The sequence below is a fragment of the Hipposideros armiger genome, unplaced genomic scaffold (genome assembly GCF_001890085.2).
Source record: "Hipposideros armiger isolate ML-2016 unplaced genomic scaffold, ASM189008v1 scaffold_66, whole genome shotgun sequence".
Classification (NCBI taxonomy): domain Eukaryota; kingdom Metazoa; phylum Chordata; class Mammalia; order Chiroptera; family Hipposideridae; genus Hipposideros; species Hipposideros armiger.
In genome coordinates, this window is record NW_017731416.1 from 1,955,172 (window position 1) to 1,974,871 (window position 19,700).

A 19,700-nucleotide genomic window follows, 5' to 3' on the forward strand; every position below is an offset into this window, starting at 1 on the left:
CAGCCCTGTGCCTCGCGCACACGCGGGGCTCAACACGTCTGCTGACTGAATGGATATTCACCGCCAGAGAAAAGCTTCCTCTTCTAGACTTGGGGTTTCCCTGCAACAATGGTTATTTTAGGCCTGGAGACGTCTCCAGAAATCGATGGTAGGAAATAAGGGTTAAGAGCACCAACCTGTAGTTAAGGATCACATACTGGCTTTGCCACTGAACCCTTGGGAACCTGTTCCCTCACATCTAAAGGAGAAAGAGGGTAATCACCTCAAGGGTATTGCGGACAGTGAGCTAACTCGTGTTAGGTTCAGTGGAGGACACTGAGTGCCTGAGTAGAATCTCAGGGCCGTCACTGCAAAACCCATCTACCTTCTTTTCTCTGAGCCCCGGTATACCGTCTTGTAAATGGAGCCGCAGGCCCTCCAAGGACCACCCCCTGCGCTCCGCGCGCACACTAGCAGTTTCTAGGCTTTTCAGGACTGGGGTCTTAATTTCAGCTTAGGACAGCCCCTGCCTGAATGAACCTTGCAGGCTGCGGAGTATCCCATCCAGTACCCCGCTCCCTATGAGAGCCGCAAGCAGCGCTTTCGAGGGTGGCGGTAAGAATCAAGCCCTCCCCTCGCCCCGCCGCGACCGCCGCCTCTCCGCCAGGCCCCGCCCCTCCGGCGCCCTGGGCCCGCCTCCCCACCTTTTCCTCCGCCTGCCGTCAGGCGAACTCCTCGGCCAGCCTCGCCGGCTCTGTGACACCACCTGCCCCGGGGTCCTCGGCGCCTGCGCCGCTGATATAAAGGCCGACGCCGCGCCGCGCTGCTGTAGTGGCCTTGTTCTCCACATTTTATTGCTTGTTTGTGGACGCCGCCCCGCTCTCGTCGGCCTCCGGCCCGCTGTCTCCTTGAGACCGAGCATCGTGAGTAGCCACCCACCGAGGTTGAAGGGGTGGTGGCGCCGCGAATTGCCAGCCAAGTGGCCGCACTGGCACCGCTTTGGCCTGCCCGAGGCGGGAGGCACCTGGGCCTGGCCTGCCTTCAGGCCCGGTGGAACCCGTTTCAGACCCGGTTCTCCGGGAGGTGCCGGTGGGCCCCGGTCTCCTACCTCTCCCCTCCTCTGGACGAGGCCTCTTGTGGCCGCGCGTCGTCACGACTCCCTTTGGGCGCCCGGACGGGCCGGAGAGGTGCGAGCCGAGCCCGGGATTGGGCCTTTGCACAGGGCTAGCGTCAGCCGGCGCGGGGCTCGGCTGCAAGGCCCAGTCTGCGGCTCGGGGCCTCCCTTGGCGTTGAGCCTGCCAACCCTGGGGACCCAGGTTGGGGGTGGCGGTGGAGTTTTTAGTGGAGGTCTCTTGGCTGGCGTGAGCGTGGGCGCGGCTGTGTTTGTTGTTCTGGCGTCGGAGGGAGCGTGGCGTGGTAGTCCCGGGCTTTTGATTCTGGCTCCCATCTTTTCTTTCCCTAGTCTCTGGCGCCACTAGTCATCGGTCCTCGATAACTGAATTGGGGCCGAATCTTTGTAGATAGCCGCCTGCTCCTTCTGAGTATTTCTGTTTTGCCACAGCCTGGATTTGCTGAAACAACTATTATAATAGCAGATACCATCGTGTGGTATGGTGTGACTTTTAGGAGCCTTAACTCTGTAAAACTTAACTCCAAGTGTCCCGCTTTGGTTCGCTTTTTAATGGAGACGTAAGGCTTGGGTTTTGGGGTCATAAATTTTTTATCAGAGCGTCACAATAGAATGTATCTGTGTCATAGAGCAATGTAGGCTTCTCTACTGCCTTCTAAAAGGAGGTGTCAGAATTTCGGGTCACTTAAAACAGTTTTTTTCTTTATGATGATAGAACCCACTTCATGCCAGCCATGGAGGGTGATTTAATTTCCAAGTACAGGAGTCTAAAGAATTGAAGGAAGGGTCTTGGAAGCATGTGAATCAAAATTTCGTCCATTACTGCCTATAAATTTTGCACTGAATTCCAGCTGTATAACACTAAAGAAAGTTCTCTTTGAATATTAAGTTTAGGATTACAAAGTGCATCAAATTACAGATTAGCTGATTGCCTCCCTTCTATTTAATAAGATCTCAACTCCTTTAAGAGTAACCTAATACACGAATTTAACTATGACTAAGCAGATCTTGCTATTTATTGAGTTATTTGAAAGAAATATGAAATGGTCGTCTTCCTTAAAAGTAATTTTATCACCTGCATTGCCAGAGTTGTGATTCTATAATGTTCATTCCAGTGCTGTGGAACATAAAAAGAACATAGAATATTTTTTAATTAAAAATTGGGCTCACATTAAAATATTTGTTTTGGGAACACTTTTTGTTATTGCCTTGTCACCGGGAAGGTCCCTCTGCTCTAGGCCTTGTGCTTTATTGGCAAGCACTCAACAACATGGAGAAGCAGACATATTTGTGAACTGAAAAGTGAAATTCGATTCTTTCCAAACATGGATGGATGAGTGAAAGCAGGATATGTCAATGCCTAGTTTTAAAATAAATGCCTACCTTTTTGCTTCCTTTCCCTAACAGCTTGTCTGTTGAGGGATGGAGGTCATTGTCTAGGAAAAGCTGAATAAATATTTTTTTAAAGAGTCTTAAAAGTCTTTGAACCTAAAATAGGTGCCATGAATGTTTTAAATGCCAATTCTCCACTTTGAAGTTAATAGTGACATCACCGGATTATGAATACCTCAGGAGTACAGGCCTTTAAAATCTATACTTGAAATTTGAAAAGGTCTTGAATTAATCTTTTTAGTCAGGTATGGCTGCCCTTTCCCCTCCCCGCACCCCCCAAGAATCTGAAGATGGTTAAGAAGTTGCTAGCTTAGAACTTTTAATTTTAAAGAGGTGTTTTTCTTTTTTTTCCCAGAACTCAAGTCCTTTGAAGGTAATTGCTTAATTAACTTTTATATAAGAGGTATCTTTTTCCTAATGATTCATAATTGATCTGAGTTAATAAATACACTTTGGAGCAAGTAATACGTTATTACTATGAGGATTTCGGCAGGTCTTAAACTTGGACACCTGGACAGTCAGTAATGAAAGATAAAAGGACTCTGTGAAATTTAAGTTCCTTATTTAGGGAATAAGATTGACATCTGCTTATTCTTAAATCTTTTATTCTCTGGTATGTGGCCTTGCATTGATCCAAACATAAATAAGTATATCCTGATCTTCTCTTTGGATCTGAACTCATTTTCACTGGTACTGTCTCAGTAGGAGAAAATTACTGTCTTATTTGGTAGCTTTGTTTATTTTGGACTGACCTCCCTCAGGTTTGCAGGTGGTTAATTGTGGCAGTTAACTATTCAAATGGGAGTAGTCAGTATTCAGTGAGAGCAGAAAGGCAGGCAAAAAGAGTAAATAAGTCCATTTTAGATACATTTTGCACCAAAAGTGTGGAATGTAACTCTTAAATTTATACCAGTAATGAGTTCAGTAGGGCAGACCTTAAAAGCTTCTGTTTCTAGCAATTATATTTTGAAAAAAAATTATAGAAATACTTGTATGCTAGCTAGCCTATGAATAACCATTCACAGTGTTTTACAGGGCTATACTACAGGTCCTTAGGATTTTATAATTTATTAACTATAAGTTATAGAGGGCTTCTAACAGACTGTAGTTGATGAAATGCCATATAGAACTAATCTCTTAAATTTCAAATTCAATATAATGTCTTTTTTTAGATGCCTTCAATTAAGTTGCAGAGTTCTGATGGAGAGATATTTGAAGTTGATGTTGAAATTGCCAAACAATCTGTGACTATCAAGACCATGTTGGAAGGTAAGTTTATTTAAAAACCTGAGTCGGGGAAAGGGGAAGAAATAAGTAGTTTGAGATAACCTGTGAACATCAAGTTTATACAAGTAACAATCTGTGATAAAGAGCTCAAGAGTATGAAGGGGTGAAGTTTACCTTTTTGAATTTGAAATATTGACTGCATTTTTTGATACAGGTAATCCTTTCTGCATTGTCTGAATTAATGAAGTTTTTTTCGTCATTAAATGTATAAGACCATAAGCTATTATTAAAATGATTTCCAAGCTTCAGACAATGGCCAATTTCTGTTTCAAGTAAAATTAGATTCACCATTTCTAATGACAAAAATTAAGCCTTTGGAAAGGAGATCCCTTCTATATGTAGCTAAATAGAGCACCTTGTTTCAACAGAAGGAGTAAACTGAGTAGATTGTAAACCGAGTAGATATCTGTTTTTTTAACCAGGTTTTCCCTTTTGTCTATTTTGTCATTCCTCTGAAACTACTGCAAAGTATATGTGCAGCACACCAAAAAAGTAAGGCAGAAAAACAGGTTCTTAAACATTTTGCAACTTTTACTAGTTAGAATGGATCTCTTATTATTACCAGCGGGCTGGTGGACATAAATGGCATATTGAGACATACAAATCAGTTTCTAGAATTGGTAAAAAGAAAATACCGAAAAACAGTAGTAATAAGAATGTTCTTCAGTACTCAAATATCAAATGTTTTTATGTAGGCAAGATCTGTAGCTTATCGATACTTAAGTGATACTTAAGAGTTATGTGCCAAGCACTAGCTACAAGTGTGATAGAAAAATACGTTAAATGTTTAAATTTTTAAAAATTACAGTAAAAGACACATTGCCATTAATCCCCTCCAAAGCACTCCCCCTCGGTTTGAACACACTTATCCCATCGTTTTTGCCACTTTCTGATGCAATTCTGGAAGTCCTCTTTCGTGAGTGTCTTTGCTTCATCCTCCATCATGACAATGCCCCGTGTCACACATCGCTTCTAGTATGGCAGTTTCTGTCAAATGAAAACATTACGGTGTGTTCTTGTCCACCTTATTCACTGGATCTGGCACCGTGCAACTTCTGGCTCTTCCCCAAAGTCAAAATGATTCAGGACATTGAGGCAGCCACGACAGCACAACTAAAGACACTCACAAAAGAGGACTTCCAGAACTGCTTCAGAAAGTGGTAAGAACTAAGGGATAAGTGTGTTTAAAGCTAGGGGGTGTATTTTGAGGGGGATTAATGGCAATGCGTCTTTTACTGTAATAAATGTTTTAAAAATCTGAACAGTCACCGTATTTTTTATCACACCTTATATATGCTGGTGAAAAGAAATTAAGTGAGAAATGGTCTTTGCCCTTGAAGGATTTACAAATTAGGAATACAGACACCAAGCAAGGCAAACTGTCACATGGCATTGGGTTGTCGGAAAAGTCATTACACATTTTTGCAATGAAAAACAGAAAAATACGTCATGACTTTTCCAACAACCCAGTATAATTAGTGCATTAATAAAGTTGTGTGCCAAGTGGCTCTGTAGGAACATCTTGGCTGATGTTATTTTTCAGGCTTGTTGAGAGATTGCCATGCGTAGTTCTAGTGGTGGTATTTCAAATATAGTAGAATTAGGATGTTTTGGGAGATCATTTTGAGGTAAAGTAGAGAGGATGTGTTAGAGAAAAGTAAAATTGAAGTTTTTAGTTGGGGCTTTGGGGGTAGGCTGAGATTGTGATGCTGTGGTTGGTAGAGCAGAAGAATGGGTTTGAGAAGAATGGAAAGAAAATGGCTTTGAGCTTAAGCATGTGTTTGAGATTCCTTCAAAAGCTCTTTGTAACAATCGATAGTCAGTTGAGTATGTGGGTCTTGGTCCCTGAGCTGTAGACTCCTGGAGATAAATAGACTTACTTTGTATGGCGGGTCATGAGAATATATATCTATGGAAGTAAATGAGGTTGGCAGGTGGCCATATTGGGGTGGGAGTTTAGAAGTCAGAAGTGGAGAGTCAGTGGAGTAGGATTTGTGGAAGCCAAGGGAAGAGGGAGGCATTTTGAGGTGATCAGAGTGATTATCAGGTTCATATACTGTAGACTGGTCACTTAGGATTTCACAGTTAATAATTTAGAGGATTTCAAGCAGCCGATACTAGGTGTGGTAGAAGCAGAAGCTGAATTGCAGAGAGTGTGTCTTCTGTTTTTATAGTTGACTTCTGTTTGCTGATAGAAGCTGAACATATAACTCTTTTTGGTAATTGATACCAATCATGTGGCACTTACAGTCCTGTATCCTGGTAAATTACATAGGTCACTTCTATTAAGTTGTAAATCCCTTGGTACATCCCACAGTCACTGTTCCATCAAGTACCTGTTGAATGAAGAACTATGGTATGGTCACTAATAAAAAAGTGTGAAAGCAATCCAAGTGTCCCTAAAGGCAGGTGAGTAAGGCTTTATCTAGAAGATTTGGAAACTGATACCACAATTGCTGCCTGAATACTTGCTTTGGCAATGAAAGTGTTCTTTATTTCATCTTAGTTGGTGCCTGGCACACTAATCTGTCCTGTGCTGCTTCAAAGAAGCATTTGCCAATGTAAGAACATAGGGCTTCTTGAAGGCTTTCCATACCAACTTTGATCACTTAATCAAGTGACTGATAGACAGCTACAGTTAAATGATTCTTTTCCTCCACAGCATTTGGGCATGAGAGGTGAATGGCTTTATCTTAAGTACCAATGATATATACAGAATTCTAGCCTCTTGAGGACTATAGTTTGTTGAATTTGGCAACTTACTGCTTTCCTTGTTTTGCATCTGCAGAATCTCTAGTTATGGTTTTTTATGTGTGTGTGACTTAGACAACAAAAATAAAACCATTATAGTCATAGGACAATCAGAAGTGGAAATCTTGGCTTGTGTACACGTGGATTGACTGATTTGTTCAGGGCCAGGGTGTGGTATCAGGATACAGGTGTCTTTCAGAAGTCCTTGAAACTAAATAGCTTAAAGGAACGACTGTTGCCACTTGTGCATTCAGTCTAAAAGAAAGAAGAAGAAAAAAGAAGCAAATCCTTAGTTTAAATGCTAGAGGAATAATCCTTTACAACCATAGGCCCTTATTTTTAAAGTGTCTTAAGCCTTCCAAATAACATTTGGATTTAAACAAACTGGTCTTTTGTATTATGTTTCCTCTAAATCTTAATTCCCCAAACACATGTATTTTGCATAGTGTAACTTTTTTCTCTCCCTTCTGATTGAAAATATTTCATACTATTTCAGGAAAAACATAAGTAAGTGGGTTGATCAACGTTGAGATATTACCATTTCATAGTTTTACTCTACGCAGAGATGGGATCAGGGCAAGACATTGGTGGGAAGGAGGAGAGGAGACATAAGTGACTCCATCCATACAGGAAAATAAGATATTTTTGAATCTGTTGAAGCTGCTTGTTAAGTTCATTGACCTCCCTGTTGTCAAGTGTATCATCTATTTTATTTCTCATCTAGACCTATTGACATCATTTGAGAGTTAGTTGATCATTCTCTTCTATCTGCTTTGGCTTCCAGGATACTTATTAGTTACCTCACTCACAGCCTTCTGTCTCCCTATCTTTAAAGCCTGCAGTTCCCCAGGACTTGCTTAATCATTGGACCTTTTCACTATATTTATACTCATTCATTCCCTTGGTCATCTCATCTAGACTCAGTGTTATAAACCACCAATATACCAATTCCCAAACTTGCCAACAGTTCTGATCTCTTCTTTTGATTTTTAGACTTGCATGTTGAACCACTTGGTCTGCCCTTCAATATCTAATTGATATATCAAACTTAGGAAACTGGAGTTCTTGATTCCCTGTCCTCTAAAATCACAGTTCTCTGACAGCCTTCCCCCATCTTAATTAATGGCAAGTCCATCCATCTAGTTCCTCATCTCATAAAAACGTCAGTCTTCCCTGACTCTGTTGTAGAATTTCACATTCTACAATACTTCCCATCTGTTGGCAAGTCCTATTGCCTCTATCTTCAAAGTACATATAGATTTGGGCCGTTTCTCTTTTATTCCATAGCTGTAAACCTTGTCTAAGCCACCATCTTGTACCTGGATTATTGCTAGCCCCATAACTGATTTCCCTCTTTCCCCCTGCTCTCTACCATCTCTTCCCAATACAGTAGCCAAAATGCAAAAGGGCCTATTACTATTAGGCCCCCTGTTATTGATCTTACCTGTCTGTTCACCCTTGCTAATCCTATTCTAGCAGCACTAGGTTCCTTAGTGTTTTTAGAACATGCCAGATAATCCTGTCAGAAGGCCTTGGCATTTGCCATTTCCTCTGTTTGTGTTCTCTCCTCCTTTAAGATTTTACTAAAAGGCCATTTTCTCATTGAGGCACCCAAATCTATCTAAAATTGCAACAGTTCTTCCCATCCTTCTGTATTCATTACTGACTCTCCACTGCCTAGGACAACATCTGGCTATACCAAGGGCTCAAATGTTTTGACTCAACACTGACCATGTCAGCATAACTGATACTCTGCTACAACCAATATAGCACTGCAGTAGCTTTTGACCTCCTATCTTGGTACATGCTAACTATTAAGTAACTTACTTTGGCAGCTCCTTTGTAATCTTGTAGAAACTGAAGGACAGACCCATTTGGTTTGAAAAATATTATTTAGAATCTTTAAGTAACATGGATTTTTACGCTAAGTTTTGTCTTTGGAGTTCACCAACCACTATGAGGTTTTTGTTTCACCACAAAAACCTATAGATTAAAAATTATGGGTAATATGGATGTGATGAATAACACTAAAGAATATGTACCTTGAAACTAAGTCCCTCAACCCACATTCTTGTTAAATTTCCTAGATATAATATTGTTAACAGTTCCTTATGTATCTTTCTGGAGATTTTTAAACAATAAATGTATTAGTATATTCCCATTTTTATTCAGATAACATCTTTTTATACCTGGCTTTTAAAAACTTTAACCTTGAAATTACCAGTATGTGTGGAGCTGCCTGCTTTGTTTTTGTCAGTGGCTGCATGATCTGTTGTGTGAGATTCTATTACTCGTAACACATTGTTTTATTTTTTCTAAATGCAGTCCATCTAGAGAGTTTAGTATAAAGAGTAAGAATAACGGTCCAGGGCCGGCTGAGTGGCTCAGTTGGTTAAGAGCTCGCTCAAGAGTTTGAGCTCTGAGCAACAGCGGTTCAATTCCCTGCCCAAGCTGAGCAGCTGCTGAGTTGCCAACAGGTGGCAGGATGGCTTAGCTTTAAAAAAAAAGAAAGAATAACGGACCACCTTGATTTTTCAAATGGCTGCCCAGTCATCTCAGTTACACATATTAAATAATTTTTCTCCTAATTACAAACTCTTTGATAACATATTCCTGTATGTCTACTCACAACTTTATCTAGTTTTGGGTGGTTCATGGACTTGTTAGGAACCGCTAATTTTAAATGCTGTTAAAAGAACTAATCTTAGTAAAGTACTTTTTATATAGTCCTTCAGACAACATGTCTTGCAAATTACTTGTTTGAGAAATAGCCTGGTTGGTATAAATTGTTATAATTGAGTTAGGGAATAATGGCAACTCTCCTGGTTTTCTTAGATTTGGGAATGGATGATGAAGGCGATGATGACCCAGTTCCTCTACCGAATGTTAATGCAGCAATATTAAAAAAGGTAAGATAGCAAGCTATACACTTGTATATGTATTTTTGATACAGAGATAGCTTCCTTTTTAAAGGAAGAAACAAAACTATGTAGTATAATTATGACTAAATATTTGTTCCAGTTTATTTAACCAGGCCCTGTGAATATTTGAATTGTCTAGTCTTTTTCATTAACACTTTTAAATTACTGAAATATAATACTATGTGATTAGCAAAAAGGACTTGTTTTTGTATTGTTTGTCCACTGAATGGGTATGACTCAAAGGGAGCTTGAGAATAAGAGATGCACTTTTTGGTTTTTTTTTCAGCTGATCACCTTACTTTGTGTCTAAGCATACACCGCTCTCCACATTGAATAGGATTTTAGTTTTTCAGGGCATATGGCTCCTTAACAGAGCCAGCTATTTCAATTGGATTCTCATCTGAAAAAACAGCAACCAGTTTCCATATTGAGGGGAAAACTGGCTAGGCTTAGAGATAGGAATGGTTGACTCCAGTTGGCCCCTTCCAAGGGATTTTTCAAAGGTCATTGACCATGTACAGTTTCATCTTATGCTTTCTTTTGACCCTGGTATGAGATGCAGCTGTACTGTGTGTTTCCATATTCTTGCCATGAGTGGCTTTTCCCAGTCTTTTTAATTGCTAGACTTCACACGATTCTTCCTCTAAGCCTGAACATTTTTCAAACCTTTCTTTTTTTTTTTTTTTTTAGCTGAGCCATCCTGCCACCTGTTGGCAGCTCAGCTCCGGCCGTGAATCAGACTCGAACCGCTGTTGCTCAGAGCTCAAACTCTTGAGCGAGCTCTTAACCAACTGAGCCACTCGGCCGGCCCCTAAGCCTGAACATTTTTTACATGTATTATTGGCCATTTATATTTTCTGCATTGTCAGTTTTCCTTTGTTTGTTTTTCTAATGTGCTTAAGAAAAGGGCGGGGGGGGGTGCGGCCAAGTGGCTCAGTTGGTTAAAAGCCCAAGCTCTGAGCAATAGGGTCACTGGTTCAATTTCTACATGGGCCAGTGAGCTGCGCCTAAGCTGAGCTGCCAACAAGTGGCAGGATGGCTCAGCTGGTGAGAATACGTGCTCCTAACAACAAGGTTGCTGGTTCAACTGTGTGGGATTGTGGGCTACGCCCACCCGCAACTAAGATTGAACATGGTACCTTGAGCTGAGCAGCCTTGAGCTGAGCGGCCATGAGCTGCCAACGGGCAGCCAGATGGTGACTGGACTTGGAGCTGAGTTAGCTGCGCCCTCCACAACTAAGATTGAAGGACAACAACTTGGCTGTTCCCCTTCCCCAATTCCCCAATAAAATTTTTTTTTTAATTGTGGTAAGATATACATAACATGAAATTTACCATTTTAAGTACACAATTCAGTGGCCTAAGTAAAGTTCATTTACTTATGTTGTGCAGTCATCACCATTAACCATCTCTAGAACTGAAGGTGTTCTTGAGATCTTTTCATCATCTTAAACTAAAACTGTGTGCTCGTTAAATAATAAACTTCCCATTACCCCTTCCCTCTAGCCCCTTGTAACTATTCTGTTTTCTGTCTCTGTGAATTTGACTATTCTGGGTACCTCATATAAATGATACCATACAATATTTGTCCTTTTGTGTCTGGCTTATATCACTTAGCACAATGTGTTTAAGGTTCATCCATTTTGTAGTCTAGTAGGCTTTTTATAGGAGTTCTTTATATAGAGTTTCTGCCAGTTTGCTTGTCTCGTGTCAATTCATAGTATTTTATGACTTAGAAGCTTTTTATTTTATCTAGTTAGCTCTCCTTTCTGGCTTCTGGGTGTTGTCTTGCAATTAACATTCTATTTTATACAAATGTAAAATGTTTTTAAAAAGGACTTTTGCTTGTATTCATTCAAATTCCAGGCAATTTTTAGGTGAGGGAGGTACAGCAATGAACCAAAGAGACAAAATTTCTGCCCTTAGGGAGTTTACATTCTAAAGGTGTGGGGAAAATGTACAACATAAAGAATATGTCAGGTGGAAAAGCTGTGGAGCGTAAGTGAGTTGATAGGTGGAGAGTTATTTTAAAAATAAAGATGGTCAGGAAATGCCTTACGGAGAAGACTATCTTTAAACAAAGACTGTAGGTGGGGGAGGGGGGAAGAATTCTGGCAGTGGGAGCAAGTGTATTGACTATGAGACAAGATCATGCCCTACCTTTTGAGGTGGCTAGAGCATAGTGAACAAGCAAAGAGATAGTAAAAAGGCCAGAGTTGATGGGCTGGGTGATTTAGGGCCACTTCTGAGAATAGTTCTTTTTAACCTATTTGCATTATTACTTAAAAATATTTAAACTAAGTATATTGAATAATCACATGATCCCAAAACTAAAAAGATATGATGAAATCTCATCTCTCCTCTGACCAGAAACCTCCATAAATAATAATGAGCATTAATTTCTTACATAGCCTTATAAGAGGGTTTTTTTTTTTTTTTTGAGCCATCCTGCCACCTGTTGGCAGCTCAGCTCCGGCCGTGAATCAAACCGGGGACCCTGTTGCTCAGAGCTCAAACTCTTGAGCGAGCTCTTAACCAACTGAGCCACTCAGCCGGTCCCTTATAAGAGTTTTTAAATGCCTCTATAAGCAAATACAAATTGCTGTTTCTTTCTTACACAACTGGAATACTTCTTGAAAAGCTCTTGTTTATTTCATTAAAGCCCTTTATGCTTGGCTTTTCCTTCTAGAAATAATTATTTCCCATTTTTTTGCATCCTGGCAGTATAATTTCTGGGCTCTGTCATTGTCTCTCAGCATTGTTAATAACCCCCAACATTATACTATGAAAAAATTTTATTCATACAGAAAAGTTGAATTATACAGCAAACACCAGTTTACCCACTACCTAGATTGTACAGCTGAATACTTTTGGTGTTGATTTTGGTCTTTATTATGGTACGCATAGACTAGCTGATTAGCTTCCTGACACTTTAACTATAATGTATTCATTCCCCTAGTAAGAGAACATTTGGGCCTTTTCTGCTTTGTTATTACGTTGAATAATCTCGTGCATGTGTCTGGGTTTTTAGAATTGCTTGGTCATAATGTATGCACATACTCAGCCTCACTAGGTAGTACTAGATTACTTTTCAAAGGAGTTACTCTAATTTACACCTTCCAGTAGAAGAGTTCATATTACCCTCACACTATTGCCAGTAATTAGTATCAAAATCTTGGTTTTTAAAATTAGTTAATTAATTTGGCAGTCTAAAGTAGTTGCATCTGACCATAGTGTTAATTTTGCATCTAATGATGCTGAGCATTCCTTCCTATTTGACTGTTCAGATTTCTTTTGTGAATTGCCTGTTCATATCATTAGTTTATTTCTTTGTAGTGATTTTTAATTCTGTATGGTAATCCACTGCTGGCTGTACATGTTGTAGGCATTTTATAGTCCTTGTCTCATCTGGCTTTATGTATCTTTTTGCACAGGAGCTTTTTAATGTAATCAAGTATAGTTATCTGTCTGCAGGGTTCGCTGTTATCTAAGATCTTCCAGTCTAGAGTTGCAAAGATTGCTTAAGCTTCATTCTTTTGCTTTTCACACTTGGCTATTAACTTTATTATTCAGGTCAACTTCTAGCTAGCTCTTAGCCCGGTATGGGAATAACCTTGCCCCAGCAGTGGAATGAGTACCTTGTGGACAAAATGCCACAGAGGAATGAATTTTTGTTGTTGTTTTAGGTCATTCAATGGTGCACCCACCACAAGGATGACCCTCCTCCTCCTGAGGATGATGAGAACAAAGAAAAGCGAACAGATGATATCCCTGTTTGGGACCAAGAATTCCTGAAAGTTGACCAAGGAACACTTTTTGAGCTTATTCTGGTATGTTTTTAATGCATACTATAAGATATCTCTAGTCCAGAGCCTTTAGCACTTATAGAGTTAAATTTGTTAAATTCATTAATACTGAATTTTAACACTCTGAACTCAAATGCAGTGCTATATTTAAATCTACGTATCAATAATCACATTAAATGTAAATGGTCTAAATACCACAATTAAAGGGTAGAGATTGTCACATTGGATAAATAAAGCAAGACAAGCTATACTGTCCACAAAATGCTCACTTTAAATATAAAGAATTCTTTAAATATAAAGAATTAGGTTTAAAGGGTGAAAAATGTATTTTATGCTAACATTAATCAAAAGGAAATGAGTGATTATATTAAAGTAGATTTCAGAGGAAAGACTATTATGAGGATTAAAGAGGGTCATTGCATAATGATAAAGGGATCAGTTCATTATTAAGAGAACATAACAATCCTAAAAGTTTATCTGTCTGAAAGCAGAACTTCCAAAGTGAAACAAAAAACCCAATAGAACTCAAAGGATACTAATTGGGTTGTTGGGAAAATCATGACGTACTGTATTTCCCCATGTATAAGACGCACTCCCTTTCGAAAAATTTGGGGTCTAAAAACTGGGTGCGTCTTATACAGTGGTTGTAGATTTTTTTACTTGCATTTCCCGCTGAGGACGAGGCAATATATGAAGACAGTGATTCAGCATCAGACACGGATGAGGACAAGCTAATGGCTGGGAGTTTTGACAGCGATGAGGAATTGTATGAATTTTATGATGACTAAAACTTGAGTTCAATAACTTTATGTAATACTTTTTTTTTTCAAATTTCTGGCCCCAAAATTAAGGTGCGTCTTATACATGGGAGCATCTTATACATGGGGAAAGACGGTATTTTTTCAGTGCAAAAAATGCGTCGTGACTTTCCTGACAACCCAATAGAAAAGCAAATCCACAATAATTGTTAGAGATTTCAACACCTGTCTCTAAATAATTGCTAAAACAAATAGAGAAATCAATAAGGATATAGTAAGACTTGAATAACACTATGGACCAACTTGTCCTAATTGACATTTATAGAACATTACATCTAATGACAACAGAACATGTATTATTTTCAAGTGTATACAACAAAGGTACACGTGTTCTGTTTCATAAAACAAGTCTCAAGTTTGAAATAATTCAAATCGCACAAGTGTGTGTTTTCTGATCACAAGGGAATTTAGCAATGAGTAACAAGCTCTATGGAAAATCTGCAAATATTTAAAAACTAACATACTTCTTAGTAACCTTTCAGTCAAAGAAGAAAACAAAATACAAATTAGTATTTTCAACTGAATGGAATTAAACACAACACATGAAAATCAGTGAGATGCAGCTATAGTAAGAGGAATTGATAACACTGAACACTTATATTGGAAAAGAAGAAAAGGCTCAAATCAGTAATCTAAGCTTTTACTTAAGAAACTAGGAAAAGGACCGGCCGAGTGGCTCGTTGGTTAGGAGTTGGCTTGGGACGCCAGTTCTGAGAGAGGGTCCCAGTTTGGATCCCACATGAGGGCCAGTGACGCTGCGTACTGTACAGCTAAGATGGTGAACAGCAGTTCCACCTGGAACTGGGCTGCCGTGAGGCGACGTTGTGGGCTCAGTGGAGCTGCAGTGGGCTGTTATAAAGCTACCGTGAGTGGCTGGCAACTGGCATGAGCAGCCGGCAGCCGGCGTGAGCTGCCAAGAGTCGCTGTGAGTGGCTGTCCAGGGCCCGGTGACCTATCTGCCTCACCTGGGAAGAGCGCAATGATCACAATACCAACATGGGCCAGTGAAACGACGTCCTCCATAACTAGACTGAAGAACAAAAGGACAGCAACTTGTCTGTTCTCCTTCCCCGATTCCCCAATAAAAAAATCTTAAAAAAAAAAAAAAAAAAGAAACTAGGAAAAGATGAAATTAAATCTGAAGGGAATGTTAAAAAGTAGAAGTCAATAGAAAAATGGGAAAACAGAAAAACCAAAGAAACCAAAAGCTGATTCTTTCAAAAGATCAATAAAAGGTAATGCTATATATAACTGCGTATGTTTGAATTTTTCAAATAATTTTGTCAAGATTTGGCATGTACCTGTGTGTGCGCGTGCACATACACGGCAGTAGTGGCCATTTTTAAACATTTGAGGTAGTGTGTATAGTTTGCTTAAGGTAGCACAAGATCTCAGTATTATAGAACTATCACAAAGAAGGACATACAGATATCTTCCAGAGAAGAACTTATGTGATTTATTCTTTTCCATTTGATTTCTTAAAATTAACTAGCATTTTAAGTTTAATAAGATATGGATTGTCAGATACTAAGTTTGGATTTAGTTTAAAACATCATTATACTTTAATGAAAACAACAATCACTTTACAGGCTGCAAACTACTTAGACATCAAAGGTTTGCTTGATGTTACATGCAAGACTGTTGCCAATATGATCAAGGGGAAAACTCCTGAGGAGATTCGCAAGACCTTCAATATCAAAAATGATTTTACCGAAGAAGAGGAAGCCCAGGTAGGTAGCGGCTACCCACAGCTTGTTCTTGATCACATGCTTTATAAAAGAGAATAAAACCCGTAACATGCCAGGAAAAGAAGTGCCTGTATCAAGGAGCCTCGACTTTACTTGAGGTATAATAGGTACCTTTTGAATTCCCCAAAGACTTTATTTAGAGACAGGTCTGTCTCTATGAGTCTAAACACTTAAATGATACTGCTTTTTTATAAGCATAAGAACAATTAGTTTTCAACCAAAGGTGCTCTTTGAATCTTAACTTCTTAGCAGTTACTAGTTTTGGCACCTGGGACCTTACGTGGAAGCCATAAGTGACTTCAGAACAGCAGGCCCTTTGATGGTTGTATGCTAGGGTACTTAAGAGCAACTTAGTGAATGGGGGAGAAAGGAATGAATAGATCAGAATGATTTTGTTGACACAGCTACAACTGAAATAATGTAAATGAATTATTAGAATTTGCTCTGTTAGCTCTGGTGACTGAAGCTGTAATTGCCCCACTGCCTTTGCTTTTTTCCCAGTTCTCCGTCTGTCCCTTTCTGACCCACCTCACAGGTTATTGAATAAGGTAGCAGTCTTAGGAAAGACTACTTAAGGTACTTCCTTATGTCCATCTCTTCTAGGTACGCAAAGAGAACCAGTGGTGTGAAGAGAAGTGAAATGTTGTGCCTGACACTGTAACACTGTAAGGATTGTTCCAAATACTAGTTGCACTGCTCTGTTTATAATTGTTAATATTAGATAAACAGTAGACAAATGGAGCAGCAAATCAATTGTATTAGCAGAATGTTGTCCTCATTGCATGTGTAGTGTGGGTACAGATTCCAAACCTATGGCTGAGTTCCTTCCAGTTTGATCAAAAGTTTCCTTTTCCTTTGCTCTGAATAAAACTGAACTGTGGGTTCTCTATAGAAAGTGGCATTTTGGGCTTTCCCTCTTTTTGTAAAGCGATTTCTGCCTAGTTTTATTGTCCAGTTAACTTTAGTTTAGTGACCTTTTAAAAGTTGGCATTGTAAATAAAATAACTTGCAAAAGTTTTCTGAAATAGAATTAACAACGTATTATCTTTATTCATGAGTTTGGAAGCTGGAAAAAGGTTTCTTGAGGTAAATGTTCTGAGGGGGGTTATTAGGATGTCTTCCAGCTTCCTGGAGTCAAGGAGTACCACTGGTATTGGTTAGCCCGTATGTAGCAGGGCTCCCTTAACTGGATCTGAGGACCTGTTTTGCATTTTTAATCCTCTCAGCTTTGAATATGTTGGCTAGAGACTCAGTTACTACTCAGTTTGTGTTTTAGGGGGAACAATAACTAGACAGTTTGTTAGCTTTTCAATTAAAAACAAGACAGCCCTTGTGGTATGTCATCATTTTATAATCAGTGATCCCATGTGGGGAAAACTATTTACACTACTTGCATGTAAAGAAAATTTAACTTTTAACATTAAAATGTGGCAAAACCCAGAAAACATCCATCATGAATGCAAGATACTTTCAATAAAATGTAAGTTACACAGTAGGTAGTTAAACGGTTTGCTTTTGTGTACTTAAATGTGTCTCTTTGCTTAATATTAAATGAGTTAAATTTATGTATGGTTCTTTAGCTGCAAAAGACTGTCCTGTCCTAGCTCACTGGAGGCTGCTGACAATAGGGTTCTGATAGACTTTTGTCTCTTCTAATTGTCATTGAAAGGTTCACTGGAGCCATTGCTTCAGTTCTTCCCTGGTTCACTCAGGCACAGAAACTGCACTGCCATTGTTCCCAGCCTCTCCCCTACAGTGGAATGGAGTTTTTTTGATGGCTTGAGATAGCTCACAAATGTTTTATTTTGGTTCTTTCCTCTTTGTGCTTCCTTTACCAGGTAGCCTCGTCTGTATTCACAGGTAGCCTTATTGTGTTGTCTTCATGTTTACCGTGAGCTGTTATGGCTCATTATTACTAGACGGTAGTTTGCCTTTACTTCACCTCTTATTTGCCCCAAATCTACCTTATTTAATAAAGTTCCATATGCTGTCTCACATGAATTCCCATTTGTTGTCTATACCAGAGATCGCAAACTACAGCCTGTGTGGGGGTGAAATCCAGCCCACAGCCTGTTTTTTGCAGTCTAAAAATGTTTTTTTACATTTTAAAAGGATTGTTAAAAATATATATACACAGAGATTGTATTTGACTAAAAGCCTAAAATGTTTACTCTCTGGCCTTTTATACAAAAGTTTGCCAACCCCTGTGACTACTTGTGGATCCCAGATTCCCTTTACGCTCAGGAACTAAACTGGTTTTCCATTTGTCCTGGTTTTAGTGGGGAAGGTAGCAAGAGTTCAGTCCTAGCTGGAGTGTCTCATAAGTTAATTCCTGTTATAATGGTCAGCTCTTGGAAAAAGCTTAACCACCCCAACTGTATCCCTAGCAATATCATGACAAACACAGATCTTTGAAGTCCAAGATTAATAGCATATGCTGTGTTTAGTTTGGAAAGGAAGTATCACCCTCTAGAAAACAAGAGTGTATTACTGTTAGCCCTTGACCTGTATAATCCCTAAGAATTGTTAGAATTATAAGACTAAACCTCACTACCCATATTTAAAGGATACAGAATCTTTCTGAATAGGTAAGATTGAGTGGACAGACAAGATAGTAGTTAAAATTCTTGTTCTATTCCTGACTTGCTATAGACTATGGCCCTAGTCTCTGTTTTATTTATTTATTTATTTATTCATTCATTATTTTTATTAGTTTCAGTAACGTAATAGACGTTTACACCCCTCACAAAGTGGTAACTCCTCCACCCCCCAATCTACTGCCCCTCTGACATCGTATATAGCTGTTACAACATCATTGACTATATTCTCTATGCTGTACTTGACATCCCATGGAGATACACACACTTATAGTTAACAGTCAATATTATTCTACTTCAGCTTTAGGTGTAGACCACTGCGCAGTAGTCAGGCATCTACACAGTCTATGAATTGATTTCCCCTGATAAGTCCAGTACCCCTCTGGCACCCTACATAATCTTTACAACATTATTGGTTATATTCCCCATACTGTATTTCATATCCCTGTGACTATACTGTGGCTACCAGTTTGCACTTCGTAATCCCTTCACCTTCTCCCCCATCCCCACGCCCCTCCCATCTAGCAACCATCAGTTTTTTCTCTGTATCTCTGAGTCTATTTCTGTTTTGTTTGATCATTTATTGTGTTGTTTAGATTCCATGTATAAGTGAGATCATATGGTATTTGTCTTTCAGTATGACTTATTTCACTTAGCACAGTATTCTCTAGATCCATCCATGTTGTTGCAAATGATAAGATTTCATTCTTTTTTATGGTTAAGCAATACTCCATTGTATAACTGTACCAAAATTTCTTTTTTTTTTTTTTTTTAAGAAATTTTATTGGGGAACAGTGTGTTTTTCCAGGCCCCATCAGCTTCAAGTCAAGCAGTTGTTTCAATCTAGTTGTGGAGGGCACAGCTCTGTGGCCCATGTGGGAATCGAACTGGCAGCCTTGGTGTTATGAACCTGCACTTTAAGCACTTGAGCTAACTGGCTGCCCCACACAATTTTTTTTACCAGTCGTCTATTGATGGGCATTTTGGTTTTTATTTCTTGACTATTTTGCACTACAATATATGGCCCTAGTCTTTAAACAAACAAAAAGTCCTGATAACCTTAAACTCTCTCATGTTTGATAGAGATCTGACAGCTCATCCAAGAGTTAAATAGGCCATTTGTGGATATGGTGTACCCAAATCGTAGGCATGGTGTTTAGAGTCCCTTCAAGCTGGCTGCTGTACCCTTCTCCCTCTTCCTTGCTATATGCTCACTATTTCTTTAATGTTTAACAAGAATTTTCATGCTCTCATCCAGGAAGAGTAGCCAAA

The 19,700-nt window shown here is 39.4% G+C and overlaps 1 protein-coding gene across 2 annotated transcripts; it reads left to right on the forward strand.

Annotated features, from left to right (window-relative positions):
* The first annotated feature begins 746 nt into the window (after positions 1-746).
* On the forward strand, positions 747-17,396 carry SKP1 (S-phase kinase associated protein 1). Of its 2 annotated transcripts, XM_019642144.1 has the most exons (7): positions 747-902; positions 2,856-2,873; positions 3,673-3,769; positions 9,374-9,447; positions 13,146-13,289; positions 15,673-15,813; positions 16,435-17,396. In XM_019642144.1, exons 3-7 carry the CDS (start codon positions 3,673-3,675, stop codon positions 16,468-16,470), a joined length of 492 nt encoding a protein of 163 aa, XP_019497689.1. In that variant the 5' UTR covers positions 747-902; positions 2,856-2,873; the 3' UTR covers positions 16,471-17,396. The 2 variants fall into 2 exon arrangements, with proteins under 2 accessions (XP_019497689.1, XP_019497688.1); XM_019642143.1 differs by lacking the exon at positions 2,856-2,873 and having other exon boundaries at positions 751-902.
* Positions 17,397-19,700: the final 2,304 nt, after the last annotated feature.

Bases quoted from the DNA above. Each gene is read 5' to 3' on its own strand.
- SKP1 (XM_019642144.1), top strand. From the start codon at position 3,673: ATGCCTTCAATTAAGTTGCAGAGTTCTGATGGAGAGATATTTGAAGTT. The intron at 3,770-9,373 runs GTAAGTTTATTT...TGGTTTTCTTAG, and splicing joins TATCAAGACCATGTTGGAAG to ATTTGGGAATGGATGATGAA. The intron at 9,448-13,145 runs GTAAGATAGCAA...TTGTTGTTTTAG, and splicing joins ATGCAGCAATATTAAAAAAG to GTCATTCAATGGTGCACCCA.